The 18,270-nt window shown below is 47.0% G+C and overlaps 1 protein-coding gene across 13 annotated transcripts; it reads right to left on the bottom strand.

Annotated features, from left to right (window-relative positions):
• Positions 1–2,575: 2,575 nt before the first annotated feature.
• On the bottom strand, positions 2,576–18,012 carry LOC130211688 (dynactin subunit 1-like). 13 transcript variants are annotated; one of them, XM_056442624.1, is made up of 32 exons: positions 17,897–18,012; positions 14,757–14,822; positions 14,439–14,633; positions 13,872–13,953; positions 13,744–13,775; positions 13,338–13,358; positions 12,768–12,791; positions 11,677–11,799; positions 11,096–11,248; positions 10,604–10,627; positions 9,922–10,119; positions 9,558–9,762; positions 9,382–9,460; positions 9,086–9,245; positions 8,891–8,995; positions 8,613–8,804; positions 8,415–8,528; positions 8,174–8,326; positions 7,914–8,074; positions 7,626–7,794; positions 6,668–6,736; positions 6,311–6,523; positions 6,028–6,189; positions 5,100–5,231; positions 4,902–5,027; positions 4,668–4,810; positions 4,414–4,580; positions 4,161–4,282; positions 3,881–4,076; positions 3,344–3,417; positions 3,162–3,251; positions 2,576–3,074 (listed from the first exon to the last, which is right to left on the bottom strand). In XM_056442624.1, exons 2-32 carry the CDS (start codon positions 14,796–14,798, stop codon positions 2,937–2,939), a joined length of 3,864 nt encoding a protein of 1,287 aa, XP_056298599.1. In that variant the 5' UTR covers positions 14,799–14,822; positions 17,897–18,012; the 3' UTR covers positions 2,576–2,936. The 13 variants fall into 13 exon arrangements, with proteins under 13 accessions (XP_056298599.1, XP_056298592.1, XP_056298596.1 ...); XM_056442617.1 differs by lacking the exon at positions 17,897–18,012 and adding an exon at positions 15,287–15,418; XM_056442621.1 differs by lacking the exon at positions 17,897–18,012 and adding an exon at positions 15,287–15,417 and having other exon boundaries at positions 11,677–11,757.
• Positions 18,013–18,270: the final 258 nt, after the last annotated feature.

Genomic DNA, 18,270 nt, shown 5'->3' with positions numbered 1-18,270 from the left:
GACAGCATGATTTAGAGTATTTATATAGGTTTGTTTGATTTAGCAGAGCTAGCGAATATGGGTCAAATATATTGCTGAGGATCTTAATTGACTGGACATGTGACGTGTTTGGGTCTGTAAGCTACTCTGTAATTGCAAAACATGTCTGTCATCTGAAGGCATCAACAATTTAATGTCGGCTCCTTGTGCAGTAGAAGTGTTTTTTTGTTTTTTTAAAACGGGATGGTAGCAAAGTGTCCATCTCGAGCACCTCGCCTCCCTTTCACAGAGCGACGCCCACTCAGGAGAAATCACAGAGAGGACTTTTCCAACGATTCCCAGCAGCCACGTGCATATCGCCTCCCGCCACACCTCCTAAGGAATGGCAAGTGTTTTAACTCCCAATGCATCTGTGGGTCTTCTCTGGTTATCGGACATGTCTTTGTAATCTAGAGCCTACTAACACTTTATGCACCGCAGGGTTCAGCGACGGGCCGCCTGACGAGCACCATCAGCACAACGTGATGAGGAGGCGACGTGCCAGACACCACTATGCGCCATACACCCACCCCAATCACAGCCACGGGGACCACCATCACCACGACGACCGTCATAGTCACGAAGGACACTACGGTGACAGCCATCGCCACTATCACCATGACGACCGTCATAGTCACGAAGGTCACGACGGCCGCCTTGGCCGTCGTGACCACTACAGCCACCTTGGCCGTCATGCCCACTACAGCCACCACCACTACTGAGGCGCGGCGTTTCAACGAGATTCTCATGTTTGAGTTGTACCGACTTGTTCCTGCAGTTTCTTTCACCACAGGCTTGGAGCTAGGAGGACGTATTAATCCTCAGATGACATCATTCACACGCAGCGTTTATTTCTTCCAGTGAATGACACTTAGTCATTGTTCATGTATTGTTAGTCTTCTAGTTTAATTACATGTTGTTTTAAATGTATTTCTAAGTGTTTTTAATTCAGTACTTTAACTGTTTCCGGTGCTGTGTTCTATTAAAAGTTTGTGATTTCAAGAGAACCGTTTAATTCAATTCAATTACAAATTACACTAGCATAAAAGAACAAATTACAAATTTACATCGAGAAGGAAACCCTTCCCCAAAAAAAATCCCTGGAAAAAGGGAAGAAACCTGGAGGAGAGGGAGGAGGATGGACCTTCAGAGGGGAGGGAGATCCTAGGAGGGATGATGCAAGAGTTAAATCAGTACAATAGGACAAATTATGCAATAGATGTAATAATGAATATATATTAGACGAATAGTTTCCACGATTCATATTTGATATGGGATCAGGCAGATGGCGGTGGGTGCAGGAGTGGATGGACAGTGGGCGGGACATCACAGAATTCCACGACCCAGGCGACAGGCCAGAGCAGGCCAGATCAGTGGCGAGTATAGAGCAGATATTCCATTTCAGGTCAAAAGATCAAATGGAACTCAAGGTAAAAGCAGAAATAGGAGAAATGAAAGCAGAGATGGAAGATTGAGAATTGAAAGGAGAAAAAAGAGAGAGGAAAAAGATAAAAGGTCCCAAAGCATCCCGGCAGCTATAAGCCTATCTAAGGCAGATATCAAGGCTGGACCAGGCAAACCCCTTTCAGCCCTACTATAAAGCTCTGTCAAAGAGGAAGGTCTTCTTAAGGAAGGTCTTAAGGTCTAAGCTGTACTGCTCCCGAGGTGGTCTTGGGCTAAACGAGGATAAAAAGAGGCTGATGACTGAAAGCATTCTACTTTTCTATTGGCTTAAGCTTTTAAGACCAAGAAACTCCAGTTAGTGTAGCATAGCTCTCAGTAGGAACTGTGGGTAGTCCCAAGCTCCATAAGATAAGATCTGATATCATAAGGCACGGCTTAGCTAAAGAAAGTGGTTTAAAAGTGATTCTTGATTTTACTAAAGAATTTAGTGCGAGCTAGTGCAGGAGTGATGTTCAGTGTTTTTCTTAGTTTTAGTGGAGAATCTCAGCTTAGTTTCTGCTGGAGCTGGCGAGGGACTCTAAGAGATTTATTACAGCTAATGGTAGCAGGTAATAAGAAGTCAGTCAGTCAGTACAGCGTGAACCAATTTTTTTCTGCATTTTTTGAGACAAGATACCTGATTTTTTTGATATTGACGACATGAGAAAATGCAGTCCTTGAGATTTGCTTTACGTGGGAGTTAAAGGACAAGTCCCGATCAAAGATAACGCCAAGATTCTTTACAGTGGTGTTGGATGCCAACTAGTTTTAAAATGAATCCTGTGTTCCAGGGACTGAGCCTTCTGATGCATAACGATCTACATTTAAACGTTGCTCTCTGAGAGGTGGTGACTGCTTGGGGTGTTGCCCAATCCTGTACCATCAAGTCTAGAGACATTCGATTTATTCATTTAAAGTGCTGGAAGTTTAGATTCCTGTTTTACCAAACTGGTTACTAATTGGGAGGCAATATTTATCCTATAAAATGAGTCCATAAGAGATTATTGATAAACTAGGCATGACTATAGAGCTATGCATGCACAAACATCAACTGTCTACTTGTGAACTTCTATTTACTACAGATGACATGCAGGTCATTCATTGGTTGACACCGTTTCTTGCTCTAAAGTGAATTGCTTTTATTGTCTGGAATTATCACAAATACAAAAGATACGAGACAAACCATCAACGGGTGAGCGTACAGTAAAGTGACGTTGCTAGATTTCTCCTATTCCCAAAGAGTTTCAGTTAAAACACCTTCAAAATGTGACACTGGACTAAATTCAGTTAGTTCCCTCAACAGCGTCATGTTTACATCCATATGGAGTCACTGCTCTGCCTCGTTAGTGCTGGAGGTGTTACTTTGAAACGACTGGATACCATTTCCTGAGAACAGTGAATAGCAAAAAAGATAAATAAGAGAATGCTGGAAATCGAAGGAGAGCAGAAGCCCGGCGTGCGCTGACGTCGGCTCCTCAGGTCATGAGGAGGCGGTGCACTTCCTTCAGCTGCTGCTGGGAGAGGACGAGGCGATGCACCTGTTCCTGTCCACGAGTGCATGGGATGGCCACACGTCCTACGAGCACGGTCCCGCCCTGCTTCTCCTCCTTGGCCTAGGAAACCACATTATAGATGTGCACACGTTAGAATGTGTCCTTCCTTGACTTCTTGGACCTGAGGGATGGACCGGGCGGCTTCACCTTCACGAAACAGGACACCGGGAAGGTGGCAAAGTCCGAGGAAGCCTTCGCCCCAGACTGACTGGAGACGACGTGCTCGGCCACTTCTCCCTGAAAACAAATGTTTAGTCCCGCCGTCAGAATCGTCTTGACGACGTGAGGATAGAAAACACGAGAGTAGAATGCGAGTCGGACGTCGTCACCTTGAGTTTGTCCAGAGCGTCGCTGAGGTACTGCAGCCGGGCCGTCTGCTCCAGCAGCTGTGCACCGGCGCTCACTGGAAGAAACACGGGAGATGAAAGACCACATGACCCAGGACACTAAGAACAACGTATATAGGATGAAAACGCGATCGGTATTTCATCTAAACTAAATGTCATTCTTTTGGTTATTTTAGCATTCATCTCCGATATCACAATGAATAAAACTATGCAGTCATATTTATGTAAAATCTTTGAATATTCTTCGTTTCTCGGTTGACATCATTTCTTGGTTTCTGACTTCGTCTGGTCATCAATACAAGTGTCTGCGAGGCTGCGTCTATCGTAACTGGGTATTTACGACACTGAAGTAAACGTTAAATACCTCCAAAACTGAAGGGGTGCTAAAAGGGAAAAACTCCATAATGGGGCTTTAACGTATTGAAGTGACACTACGAAAGAGTCCGCGTTGATTTACTGACCGCTCCAACACACACACACAGGAGAAGAATGTCTAATAACACACAAGCACACACACACCTGCCGTCTTCCCTGTGATGTCCACCACCTTGACCTCTGAGCTCAGCTTGAGCAGGGTGGCCAGCAGCTGGTCGGTCCTGCGGTAGATGCCGGTGTTGAGTCCCTCCGGTGGCATGGAGGGGTCCTTGGAGGCTTTTGGTAGTTTGGGGGGGCAGAGGGGCGGCAGGGAGGCCAGCTGGGCTCTCATCTTCTCCGCCTGGAAGTGAGACAGACTCTTAAATCAACACCAAACTTTAGAGACAGCCGGCATAATACCACGATATCACCAGCTCCCACCGACCTTGAGTCTGTTGTTTTCGTTCTTGAGGTGTTTGATGCCCATCCTCTGGGCCTCGACCTGCTGCCTCAGGAGAGGAGAGTCCACCACCTGCACCGGTCCAGCCAGGGCTGGAGCGACACCGGCTGGAGGGAGACATGACAACCATGACGTGAGGCCGAGCTCGTGGAGACGGATTTCCGCGACTCCCCGAGTCCGATCGGAGTCAGGCGACGAACATAAAGCGGCGACGCGTTCAAAAAGCGTCCGCGAGCACCTCCTGAGGACGCCTGAACGACGGAGGCTATCCCGGAGGCGGGCGTGGCTCTCAGGCCTTCGATGGTCATCTTCGATTGGTTATTGATGCGTTGTTTAAGCTCCGCCTTCTCCGCCTCCAGCTGGTCGATATCCGCTTGCAGGGCGTCCATCGTCTCCTCAAACTCCCTGGGGATGAGGAGGAGAGAAGGTGAGCGAGTGGGGGGGGGGGGGGGGCGTCGACATCTTCCTTCTTTCCGTCTCTATCGCTCTCACTTTTCTTTCTTCTTCAGCAGGGCGAGGTTCTCGTCCAGTTTGGTCTGGATCTTCTCCACCCGCTCGTCGGCGTCCTTGGTGGAGGTGTCCAGCTTCTTCTCCAGCAGGCTCAGGCGGACGTTGGCCTCGCTCAGCTCCTCCCCCTGGGAAGAGGCGAGGCACCTCGGTTACGTCTCCTCCGTCAGCGACTCTTTAGACTTTTGTGCGACTGAAAGCCGGAGTGATTCCTGTCACCTTGATCTTCAGCGACTTCTTGACCTCCTTGACGACGGCCTCTCTGTCTTCCAGTTTGACCCCCAGACCCTCGGCGTCGGTCATCTCGGCCCTGACGGTGGACGCTCTCTTCTCCACCGGATGATTCTGAGGAATAGTCGTTATGTTGAGTTCTTCTCGAAATGATGTCATCAATCACTCAGGAAACGCCCGGCATACCTTGGCCTGTGGCTTGTCAGCGTCGTACTCTCCCTCCTGCATGGCGGTGGCCATCTTGTTCATGGTGGTGATGATGGAGCTGCAGGACTGACGCAGACACTCCGGGCCGTTGAGGCCTTGAGAACCGTACACCTTGTGGAAGAGAGTGAAGGTTTAGAGAAACACTGTCAGACTCATTGAATGTGTTGTAACTCTGTTATGATTCCTTCTGGTCACATGACGTCTAGTCATCTGATCCTCCTCTGTTCTCTCCTGAAGGTTTCTTCCCTTTTTTTCACCCTTGAAAGGTTTTTTTTCTATTTCTTGGGAGTTGTTCCTGATCCGATGTGAGGGTCAAAGGTCAGGGATGTTGTATGTGTACAGATTGTAAAGCCCGCTGAGGCAAATTTGTAATTTATGATAATGGACTATACAAAATAAACTGAATTGAATTGAATAACAACTTCAACACAAAATCAACCAGCTATGTTCTACTTGCCCAAAAACAACAATAAAATACTTAGAATTCAGCAAGAATCAGTCAAAAATGTTATTTAAAACTGTGTTTGTTTACTTTATTCCTACTGTAGTGCTTCAGAATATACTTCTGATAAACTTAACCTTTTTGACCCGATGAAAAATGTCGGTGTTTGTTTTCGTTCTGTCAAAACACACATACAACACTACACTTAAACTTGGAAAAAATATTAAACAATATTATTTTCAATAATTTTTATTAGCTTTTAATAGCTGGGTCCTCTTGGTAAAAAAAATATGTTAATAAAAAGGTAACAGGAGAGGGTTAACATTGAATCGGGTCATATTGACCCGAAGGCGACAGGAGGGTGAAACATTGAATCGGGTCAAATTGACCCGAAGGCAACACAAGGGTTAATGTCTGTACATTCCTGATAGAATAATCCCAAACCACAGACTATAGTTCAACTACCTGCTCCACCGCCTTGAAGGCGACGTCCTCCAGCTTCAGAGCGTTGAGCCCCTCCTGCTCCGCCAGCGGGGCGATCATCTGAGCGCCCGCCGCAGCCACTTCCTGCAGCACCGCCACCACGCGGGTCTGGTGGCGCCGGCACTCCGTCAGCGACTCCGACACCTCCCAGAGGAGACACGACGGTCACGTGTGTGTGGCAGAGACATCGATTTGGTGCGTGGGTCAAGGACTTCTAACAACCCCAGTGACCCTTTCAAGTTGCTCTGGTCAGTGTTTCCTGTACCTGTGGTGCAAAGCTGAGAGCGGCGGGTACTCCGGCGACATCGGTTCCAGGCATGCGGCGGCGGATCTTCTTACAGAACTGTTTGATGTCGGAGCAGGAGGTGTCCAGGTCCTTCAGAAGGACGGCGAGGCCGGAGCTCTCCTGACCCGCCGCCATGAAGGCCCGCAGACGGGCGACCTCCACGCCCATGCAGTCCAGGACATTTTGGGTGAACTGGGAGGCGAGAGGATGGAACGCTTTAGCGGGATTCTCTCATTTCTGTTGTACTTTTGCTCATGAAAGGGACTATTTTTCTTCGGAGGGAAAGTATTGGCAGTAAAACATAAAAAAATACAACGGCGAAGAGGCGTCGAGGACCTTGATGTGGTCGGCCAGCTGCACGGTGCAGTCTTCAGTGTGGTCGGCCAGGTGGATGCTGTACAATTGCTGGAAGACATAATAAAGAAACTTAGTTTGAGACAATGTTATTGTTGGAGCTATTTATTCTGACATTTGTATTTAGATTTATTGTAAAGTAATATTGTTTAATTGCTTATTTAGGTTATATTTTGATATGTTAGAAGAGCTTTTTTCTCATGACAGTTTTAGTTTAGTTTATTCAATGTGATTGTTGTTTAAATATATTTAGTTGTAGGATTGGTTCTCTGGTTGCGTAACACTGTGGTTATATGGAGGTGTGGGCAGCTTCAGGACCAGCATGCACCGGGGTGGATGATGTTTTTTTTACCAGCACATGAGAAACAGTGTCAACATTTAGTTTTTTTAGTAAATAAATTATAAGAATAATGACAAACGGACATTGACATTACTTTCTTTTGGCTGCCTCAACTCCAAAAAACCCACGGTGGCAATTTGATTGATAGTTTTATTTGATTCATTTGGACAAATGGCCACTACAATTATATTTAATAAAGATTACTTGTAGTCTATGTTTCATTGGGTTGACGCATTGCACCCATATACATTTTTTGTTTTGCAATTCAAAAAAAAAAAATGCATTCATTCTTCATTCATGCAAATCAACTGAAATATGCAAAGCTTTTATTCTTTTAATATTGCTGATTATGGCTTACGTTTTTTAAGCTGTGTAATATAATCAGCAATTAAAAAAATAAAAGGCTTGCAATATAGAATGCATTTTTTTTTTTTTAATTGCATTACAGAAAATAATATACATCAGCATATATTAAAATTTGATCTATTTTTAAAATTGAAAGATTTGCACGAATAATGAGGAGAGGAATTTTGATTATTAATAAGATTGATGAAACCAGAGAGGTCTTAAATATATTACAAATAAAACCATGCCGGTTACCTGATAGTACTTGATGGCCTTGGTCAGCGGCTCCACCTGAACCGTCTCATCCAGCTGATCTTTGTGCAGCAGGTCGATGAAATAATCCAGAGAGCGCTCGTGGAAGTTCATCTCAGTGTAGAGGGTACCCATGCGCTTAAAAACCTCAACGCTGCAGCTATTCAGAGCCCTGGGAGGAAAAGGAACTGAATTAGATTCACGGTATCGCACAGATTGTTATTCTGGGAGAAAGTATATTGCACATTTTCTTTTAAAAGCACACATTAGTGACGTCGCGGCCGAGCTTACTGTTCATATTTGTGCAGCGTGGCCTGCAGCAGGCTGAGGGAGTAGACCAGGCCGGACGCAAAGCTGCGCTGCTCTCCTGGAGGCCCCCGCAGCCCGGTTCCCGGGGCCAAGTTCCCATTCAAGTCAAACTTCTCCTGGGCCTGTTTACTGATCAGCTCCGCCTACCAGAGCACAGATACCACAGGAGTCAGGACGATCCCAAACTAAACGCTTGTAAACCCAGTGTTCCACGTCTCTCTCTCACACACACGGCTCCGTACTTTGCAGATGAGCCTGGGGATGAGCAGCAGCACCAGGATGCAGTCGTGATCTCCGCCGTGGCGGTGGAAGGAGTCCGGCATGAAGGAGGTGAGGAGGGACACCTGTCTGTTGGACTGGGTCACCTCCATCTTCCTCAGCTCCATCTCAATGGCCTGGAAACACAGGGCGGGAGGGACATGCCGTTTAACACGCACCACGGCTGAACTCGTCACGCCCCGACGCAGCGTGACGGCCTCCTACCTTGGCGTACGCCTTGGTCTCTGCAAACTTAATCTTGAAGTCAAACAGTTCGGCGGGCGGCTGCTGAACCTCGGCGTTCACGTTCTGCTGGCTGATCAGCTCCATGTTGGCCTCCTGGAGCAGCGAGAACAAAGCACACGCACAGCGTCAGCGCCTCCTCCTCATGCTGGAAGTCACTCCCTCCTCCTCTCCACCCACCTGGAGGCTGGTGGTCAGATCTCTGTACTTGTTGATGGTCTGCTGGTAGTCAGCGACGGTCTCCTGGGCCGCCTCCACGCGTTTTTCAGCCTCTCGGACCGTCGCTGCGCTCAGATCCACCTGCTCCCTCAGCTCCATCTCCGTCTCGCGGCCGTTCTCCTGCAGCTCGTCGTTCATCTCGTTGATGGCCTCCTATTGGTTGATCATTAGAAACACTTGGTTTGGAAATGGAAACTACCGTGGCGTTAATACTGAAGATGGGAATCTGTCGTACGGACCAAATCAGTGACGGTTTCTCTCAGCTCTCGGACTTTCTCCTCCAGGTCGAGGTTCCTCTCCGTCAGGGTCTCCACCATCTCCTCTGAGCCCAGAGCAGCGTCCACCTGGTGCAGTGACACAAACACACGCATGTGTGTTCGGGGACATTCTGAGATCACACACAAGCACAAAGCATCCTCGTTGGCTGGCTCTACCTGCTCCTTGAGCTCGTCGATGGTGGCCTCCGCCTGCTTCACGTCCTCCTGGAGTTTCTCCTTCTGAGTCCTCAGAGTCTCCAGCTCTGTGTTCTTCTTCTCCATCTGCTTCTGCAGCTTCACGTGCTCCTGCTTCTCGGACATAGACAGGTCACGCATGCTGAGGAGGAGAAGGGGAAAGGTTCAAATTAAAGAAACGTTGATGGCCAAAACTCCCAAACATTAATTCCAGGTCTAGCCTGCTTTCTTTTTCTTTAGACTGTCATCAAAAACAGCTTTTTAGTCGTTGGACTGACCGAACCAAGGCCTCCTTCAGGCGGCCGTTCTGCTCCTCCAGCTGTTTGACGCGGTAACTTGAGGCGACTCCATCCGAGCCTGCAGGAGACGAAGAAGAAAGAGCAAAACACGGTGAGGGAGAGCGATGCATACATTTTTTTTTAAAAAGAGTGACGGCGAGACCGAGATAACAAACCTTTCTCTGAAATGTCATGTCTAAGGATCTCCAAGTCCATGGAGAGCTCCTCCACTCTCTCCTTCAGCGTCTCCCCCTCCAACTGCAGGGACTCTGCTCGCTCTTCGGCCATCTCTTTGTCCAGCGTGGCCATCTCTGTGGTGTCCGCCGTGTCCGCCATCTCCTCCATGTAGCGGTCCTTGGACTCCTGTGCCTCGCGGGCATCCTGGGGAGGGAGGGGAGGAGGAGGAGGAAGAGGGACAAAAGGGACAAAATGAAGCTCTAGAAAGTCAGATATGACGAGACAGTGGAGCTGCTTTTCTTTAAATGCAGGCTTGTATTATATCATCACTGTATATCCTTTTAAATGTGCGTCAGTTTAAACCTTCTTGGCCTCTTTGAGTTGTTTCTGCAGCTCCGCCTGCTGCTCCTGCATTTTGGTCTTCCACTCCTGGAGCTGCTCCAGCTGGATCTTGTGTTTCTCGAGCTCTTTCAGCTTGGCTTTGTCCTCCGCCCGCTTCATCTTCAGCGTCTCCAGCTTCTCCTCCAGGTCCTTGACCTGAGCTCGCATTGACTCCTCGTCCTGAGGAGGACGGGTGGGCGGAGGAGAGAAGCAGAGAGAGACGGTGTGAATGCGGACGGTTTAAAAATCAGGATTCAAGTTGGAGCATTACCTGGATTTCATGTACGCTCCAAGATGTATCTTAAAGGCAGTAAAGAAACGTTCATCAAGTCCCACCACCAGAAAGTCCTGATAATGATAAATCTTAGTTACCCTAAATTAATTTGCTAATTATTTTCCCCGTCAATTGACTTTAACCTCTGTCCTCACCTCCTGATAAACAAGCACCGAGCAGATTAATCCATCCCTCCAAACACAATCGTGTGTTTCATGTAGCGTCTCAGATCGTTAGGCCATGCATAATCACCACATAATCCAAACATTACGAACACAGAAGTCAAGAATTGAAAAGGGCGTGGCGAGGGTCACCACGCCCTCTGGCCAGTCGGTTAGTAAACTGGTGCCAGGTATCATCAGCATGCGTGTAGCCAGGAGAAAACTCTACCTGCTTGAAAAGGGCAAGTTCCACCTGGTCAAACAGCGACAACATGGAGGAAGTGGATAAAAATGCATAAAATTTGATAGAAAAATAGAAGCAAAATGACGGCGATGTGACATAGTGGCTAAGAGTCAACACGTTAATCTTCTGCACGTTAGATATTGTAATGAATTACACATACAAATATGAAACGTGAGATTTTAAGTTTTTATTTAAATGTGATCCTGAAATTTTATATTAAGATTTAAACGTGATCCTGAAATATTTAATTTAGATATAAATGTGATCCTGAAATTTTTAATTTAGATTTAAACGTGATCCTGACATTTTAAATTTAGATTTAAACATGATCCTGAAATTTCCCCACTGTGGGACAAATAAAGGAATATCTAATCTAATCGAATCAAATCTAACCTAATAATGTGATTATACGACTTCAAGGGCATATCATTATTTTAGCTCACTAAACTTGTCTTGTTCTTGTCGTCAGTGACCCACCTTGCTTAGAGGAGCCGGGACCGGGGCCGCCACTGCTGCAGGCGACCCGCCGGGCTGAGGTACAACAGGAGCCGCCAGCGCCCCCGGGTTGGGGGGCGGGCTGGCTTCGCTGACATCACCGGACAGAGGGGACGTCAGGCTCTCACGGGACGCCTGTTGGGACGTGGAGGAGAGTTGCAAGAGGGATGAGACGTGGGATGAGACCGAGGAAGAAGGGGGAGACAGCGTGATATTTGAATGTCAAGAAATAAAACGAGTGCTCCCCCCCACACACACACACAACTTTGAAACAGAAAAGTAGTATAGTGAACATCCGTGTTACATACTGTTCATTCAGATTCACCTCAGAGCTCATGTGCTTAAATGAAATAGTCCTAATGACTTCATGCATCTTCCAGGACTAAACCGTTGACCTCCCAGTGACCCTCACTGAAGAGGTTGTTCACGTTCACACAGACCACCACTTTGACCTCATTTATCTGCACCCAAGGACAACCAATCACCAGTTTGCAGTCACTAAACTAAACCACCATTCCCAGTGAAGTGACGGATGTACCCTGGTTACAGGTGACGGGTCGTACCATGAGGCTGGAGCGACCGGAGGGCCGTCCCAAGAGGGAGGGGAGGGAGGTGGCAGGTGTGAGACGACTTGGAGTGTTCCACTGACGCAGTGCAGACAGACCGTTAGGACTTTGAGAACTCAGCTGCACTATACAGAATGAAATCTTGTAGCAGCTCTTAATTATACACAATATTTACAACAATCCTAGGTTTTTTTATACCGTGTTTTACAAAAAATGTAAACATTGTGTTCATCAACATACTTTTTTTTAACATTCTGATCATTATGGAACGCTCTAAATAATGACAGTAAATTACTTCCAATGCGAAATAACATAGATCAAAATCATTGTTATAAATAAAATGACATCTCCAACACAAAATACAGCACTAATTACATTCTGTTCAATAAAAAGGTTTGACTTATTTAGGGAATCGGCTAAAATAACCTACCTACATACATAAGACTCCAGTTGTGGAGCCATGATGAGTCGACTATATAATATACAACATGAATATTAATCTTAGTTGACGATCCAAATGACCAAAGAATCATTAAAACTAATAATATTCCATACAGGTCAAATGTGATTAGTTTCTGAAGGTTCCATTATTCTAAATCTCAATCCTACATGAATCAAACTCATGTTGCCTCGCTCGTCTTCTCGGCTACATGTGGAAAAAATGTGCAATAGAATTTTAAATCATTCAGATGTCTCTTCTAAAAGTGGAGATATGAGATATTCTGTATTTATGCCGGCCATCTTGGATTTTTGCATATTTAACCTTTTGCCGCAACATTAATTTCTTAGGACTTCTCGTCTGTTATTCAGGACACCTCATAGAAGACCTCTGTGCCAAAATAAATTCCGTTGCAATTTTTTCCATTTCAAAAGTTAGTTTGCCTGGACCATACAGTTTAAGAACAACGATGTACTTCTTATCATAAACACAAAAATGTTAAAACATTTGAAGCCGGGCCCTTGATCCGACTCGCGAAATCTGAAGCCGCCACAAAACGTTGGAACACATAACCAACATGTTTCAGAACCAACTGGGGTTCGAAATCATTCGTCTTTATTCCTCCCGTGTCTGCTGTTGACAAGCTCACCTTGGCAGAGCGACGGGTAGAGGACTGGAGAGGAGGAGGAGGAGGGTTGCAGAGAGAGGGATGGACACACGCGTACACACACACACACGGATATTCGCACACGCATCCAATGGTGAAGCAAGACAAGAGATTAGCAGCACATAAGAATCATCCCCACTGTTAGTCCACATCCACTGACCATAGCGTTGACCGCTGCATGCAGCATTTTAATAGTTATTCCTAATAGCTCAAGACATCAAAGCAGAATATAACGTCAACCCATGCAACTGTGTTAAGACAGTGGCATAAGACCCCATCGTCATGACGACATGACGCCAGCTGGAACTTCACCTCTACGTGTGGAGACGCCTTCATCAGAAGGAAAAGTAAAACGATCAAACGACCTCGGGTATACAAAATGAAGTGAAGCCACAGGAAACCACGAGCAAGTACAGTGAGAATGACGTCGATCAACAACAAGCGATGCCGTAATATCCCGTGCGAGCGTGAACACAGAGGATGAGTTGCCGTGTTGGTGCGATTAAAAGCAACAGAGGCCAAAGCAAGTGTGTTGAATTGAAATCGTTCTACCTTCTTAACGCTCGCAGGTGTCTGCAAAATGTTTTCAGAGACACAAAAATAAGAAGTCCACCCAAGGGCTGAGGGGCAGAATACTGAAATCCAATTACATTTTTACAGAAAAGAAAAAAAAGGAGGAGAGGAACATTTGTAATGTTGAAGCTGAGCGCCTCTAGAAAACACTCAGAGAGAGAGGTGGACAGTCAGATCAACACTCTTTGAATGTTATTTTATTTAACACAAAACTGCTCAGGAAGGGGCAGCGACACTTCAAGTGCAAGTGAAGGAATGTGTATATAGACGAGCTACATGTCTTCCAAAGGAATCCAGCAGTCGTTATGGAAACACCCCGACATTTATAAACTCACAAAGGAAGACAACAACAAAAAGAAGTACGGTAAAAGTATTGGTTTCCTACCAGCTTGGATGTCCGTGGAGTCTCAGGAATGTCTGGAGGACACAAATTAAGACATGTGTTCCACTGTTATTATTATTATTAACTTTAAATACGTATGAATTTCAAACCCAGCCGTGGTTCACACTCACCTCTCTGTCTGGGTATCTTTGAGGTGCCGGATTCAGAAGTATCTGGTGAGGTGGCGCCGGAGCCATCTTCCACTACCTGGAGCTGTGTGTGTGAGAGAGAGAGAGTGAGTGAGTGTGTGAGAGAGAGAGAGAGTGAGAGAGAGAGTGTGTGTGTGTGTGAGAGAGAGAGAGTGAGAGAGAGTGGGAGAGAGTGAGTGAGTGAGTGAGTGAGAGAGAGAGAGAGAGAGAGTGTGTGTGTGTGTGTGAGAGAGAGAGTGAGTGTGTGTGAGAGTGAGAGATAGAGTGAGTGTGTGTGAGAGAGTGAAAGTGAGTGTGTGTAAGAGAGTGAGAAATAGATGGAGTGAATGTATGTGAGAGATAGAGTGAGTGAGTGAGTGAGTGAGTGATTTGTTTGTGTGTGTGTGTGTGTGTGTGTGATAAGACAGAGATGAGAGCAGGAGCAAACAAATCATAATTTGTAATCATAAATTCTGAATAATAAGAAAGGACTTCAAACTCCTGCCACTTGTCATCCTAGTGAGAGGACACGGGCATCCATCTTCCATCACCCGTCACATCTACACTTACCTGAGACTGTCGGACAAATATCCCGTGGTTCTCCTCACAGGTGAAGTAGCGTTTCCCCTGCACGGTGCCATCATTCTTGCCCTTGGCATCATCCAGTATGACGCCCACCCATTTCCCAGAGGCAAAGAGGGTGGCACCGATGTAGGCAACAGTACCGCGCTGACCCTTCCCCGTCACCTCCACTACGGAGCCGATCTAGGAGAGGAAGAGCAGCGAGAAGACGAGAGACAGAGTCATCATGCACGACCAGTTGATCGTCATTTGTTTATTTCCAGCCATTTCTTCCTTTCTTGTCTCCGTGTTGAAAGGTGAGCTTACCTTTGGAGGTTTGGAGGACTCCACTGTTCCTGCGTTGCTCATCCTGCTGATCAGTGGGCTGGTCAGCTGGAGGATTTGACAAATGCGGATAGGCAGAGGTATGGGGAAAGATGAGGGATAGAGAAAGCACAGGAAGGTTGGTTACCAATGGGAATGAGTGGTGAGGAGCGAGACGGTGAGGAATGACGGTGAGGTCATTACATTCCAGAGAATGTACCATTTACAATTCTAAATTCCTAAGGCATGGTATCTTTTTTATATCTTCACCTTGGTCAAATATACATAGTTTAGTAGGAATATGTAAATATATTTTTATACTGTATATTAGACATGAAAAATACCCCAAACAAACAGTATAGTGTTATGTGTGTAACAATAATGCCTCCTAATTCACCCTGTTCCAGCTATTAAGAGCAATCTTAGGAATACATTACAGTGTTTACCCTACCATTATAACAGGGTGGCGCCCCGCCCCCCTGAAATCTCCGCCCGCCACCCTGTAATTTTCTGTATTGATCATATTTACACACCAACATGTAATTTCTGTCTCTACGTGTCGCGTTAACACTTCTCCGCTCTCCTTCTCGCGCGCTGCAGAGCTCCGATTCCGGCGTGTCTGCGCGCATCGGGGCGGAGCAAAGAAAAAGTCACCCGCACCCCCGTCAACAATTCTCCGCTCGCCATCTCGCCCCCCCCCCCACATTGTCATTTTGGAAACATTGTCACTGACACATATGTATGCATCTGGTTCTGTGCTCCGTGACGTCACTCGTGACGTCACGGAGCACCGAACCAGAGTCTGTCAATAGAAGTGGGTTCCAGCTCGATGGCCAAGTGGTGGGTCAGTAAGGGCAGGGCTATTTGGTGTGGTGGGTGGGGTATACCCTCGACCTTGCTGGCTTTGTCAGTGTGTGTGTGTGTGTGTGTGTGTGTGTGTGTGTGTGTGTGTGTGTGTGTCTCCAAGCAGACCAAGCTTTTGTGACGCTGGCCACAAACGACGCCAAGGGAGTGTGTGTGTGTGTGTGTGTTTTTGCTTACAGGAGGCATCTGAATCAGTTTAATACAATATGTTAGCCCCTACGTCAACTATTCGCCGCTCGCCGTCTCGCGCGCACCCCCCCCCCCCCCTATGTCAACAATTCTCCGCTTGCCGTCTCGCGCGCACCTCCCCCCCCCCCCCTCTACGTCAACAATTCTCCGCTCGCCGTCTCGCGCGCACCCCCACCCTACGTCAACAATTCTCCGCTCGCCGTCTCGCGCGCGCGCACCCCCCCCCTACGTCAACAATTCTCCGCTTGCCGTCTCGCGCGCGCGCGCACCCCTACGTCAACAATTCTCCGCTCGCCGTCTCGCGCGCGCACCCCTACGCCAGCAATTCTCCGCTTCCCGTCTCGCGCGCGCGCGCACCCCCCCCCCCATGTCAACAATTCTCCGCTTGCCGTCTCGCGCGCACCCCCTACGTCAACAATTCTCCGCTTGCCGTCTCGCACGCACCCCCCACCGTCAACAATTCGCCGTCTCGCGGGCACCCCCTCCTACGTCAACAATTCTCCGCTCCCCGTCTCGCGCGCACCCCCCACAATTCTCCGCTCGCCGTCTCGCGCGCAGCCCCCCCCCCCACGTCAACAATTCTCCGCTCGCCGTCTCGCGCACGCACCCCCGTCAACAATTCTCCGCTCGCCGTCTCGCGCACGCACCCCCCCCACGTCAACAATTCTCCGCTCGCCATCTCGCGCCCCCCCCCCTACGTCAACAATTCTCCGCTCGCTGTCTCGCGCCACCCCCCCCATGGCAACAATTCACCGCTCGCTCGCTCGCTCCCCCCACCGCAACAATTCTCAGCTCGCGCCGTGACCTCACGAGTGACGTCACAGCACAGAACCAGATGCATACATATGTCAGCGACAATGTTTCCAAAATGACAATGTTTCCATAGTGACGTCACGAGTGCTGTGACGTCACGAGTGCTTTGATATCGCTCGTGACGTCACGGAGCACTGAACCAGAGTCTGTAAATAGAAGTGGCTTCCAGCTCACTGGTCCAGTGGTGGGTCAGTAAGGGCAGGGCTATCTGGTGTGGTGGGTGGGGTATACCCTCGACCTTGCTGGCTTTATCAGTGTGTGTGTGTGTGTGTGTGTGTGTATGTGTGTGAGTGTCTGTCTCCAAGCAGACCAAGCTTTTGTGACGCTGGCCACAAACGACGCCTACGCCAAGTGAGCGATGGTCCTTGGCCAGTCGTGTGTGTGTGTGTGTGTGTGTGTCTTTGCTTACAGGAGGCATCTTAATCAGTTTAATTCAATATGGATTGACACTTTACATGGAGTCAGTTCAATAGTGACGAGATGATCAGTTCCCTTGCCTTTGTTACGGTTTAACAGGCGACCGGTAACTGTTGATTTTCACGTATAGCTGTCCTCGTGAATGCCGTTTTGTTTAATTTGGTTATGAAGTGTAAACCCCTATAATAAACTTAATATATATATATTACAAATTAAACAAAGCGATGCTACGTGTTGTCTTCCTATTTTCAACAGCTGTCTAACTACGACACAAACGGACGCGTTGGTTTAAGTCGCCAGTTAACACGGTCGCTTCTTAAACCGTAACACCTGTATTTAGGTAACTATACTTATATCAACACAACGGAGACGTAATGAAGTATAGATACACTGCTGCTTCGTTCCCCTTTCATTTATACATTTTATAACAAATGATGCAGCGTTTAGCGTCACGTCATCTTTAACTTAATAACATGTTAACAAGAGCTCGTTGAATTCACCCATTTGTTTAGCAGCTGGAAAACAGTGGCTAACTCTAGCTAACACGTATTCGGTTAGACATTTTATTTAGAGGAGCGGATGAGACACGTAGCGTACGACAGGAGGAGTCCTGACAGACATTCAAGCTATTTTGTTTTCACAAATCGTTGCTACATTATTAGTTATATCTACGTTTGACATAGCCCTCACATTGACAGCCATAAACAACGTAACTTAGACAGACGAATGTAGTTAAAGCCAGAGTAGCTTTATAGCTAACGTTCAAACTGGCCAACTCAGCTAAGCTAAAGTGAGAAAGACAAGTAGCGTTACTGTTAAGAAGCGAACATAACATACCTTTATTTTATTATTGAGCTTACCTGGCATACACAGAGATTCCTGTCTTTAAATGCAGCAGCTTTAGGTGTTCATGCGGACAAAAGAGGATCCTATGTTGTTGTTTTTTCGGCTACCAAGCTTGGAAATCCAGCTGTCTTTTCCGTTTGACAGGTCACTTCCGGTGGCCGACGAGCCAAAGATAAGAAGAACATTTTTAATTAGCGCCCCTAGTGGCTGCTCCATTCTTTATTAATACACTTTATTTTACGCCCTATGCACATCTGAGATTACTTTTTCTTTACAAGGTCTTTATGGGAGTGAACTATCTTCTTCCTCTCGAGGACCTACGGTTGGTAATGTCGTGTATTTGTAATCATACTGCCATTTCTGAAAATGTCTAAATGTATAATAACTA

The sequence above is a fragment of the Pseudoliparis swirei genome, chromosome 21, assembly GCF_029220125.1.
Source record: "Pseudoliparis swirei isolate HS2019 ecotype Mariana Trench chromosome 21, NWPU_hadal_v1, whole genome shotgun sequence".
Lineage (NCBI taxonomy): Eukaryota > Metazoa > Chordata > Actinopteri > Perciformes > Liparidae > Pseudoliparis > Pseudoliparis swirei.
The sequence above is the reverse complement of the archived record's forward strand: the minus strand, read 5'-3'. Positions and strand labels throughout refer to the sequence as shown.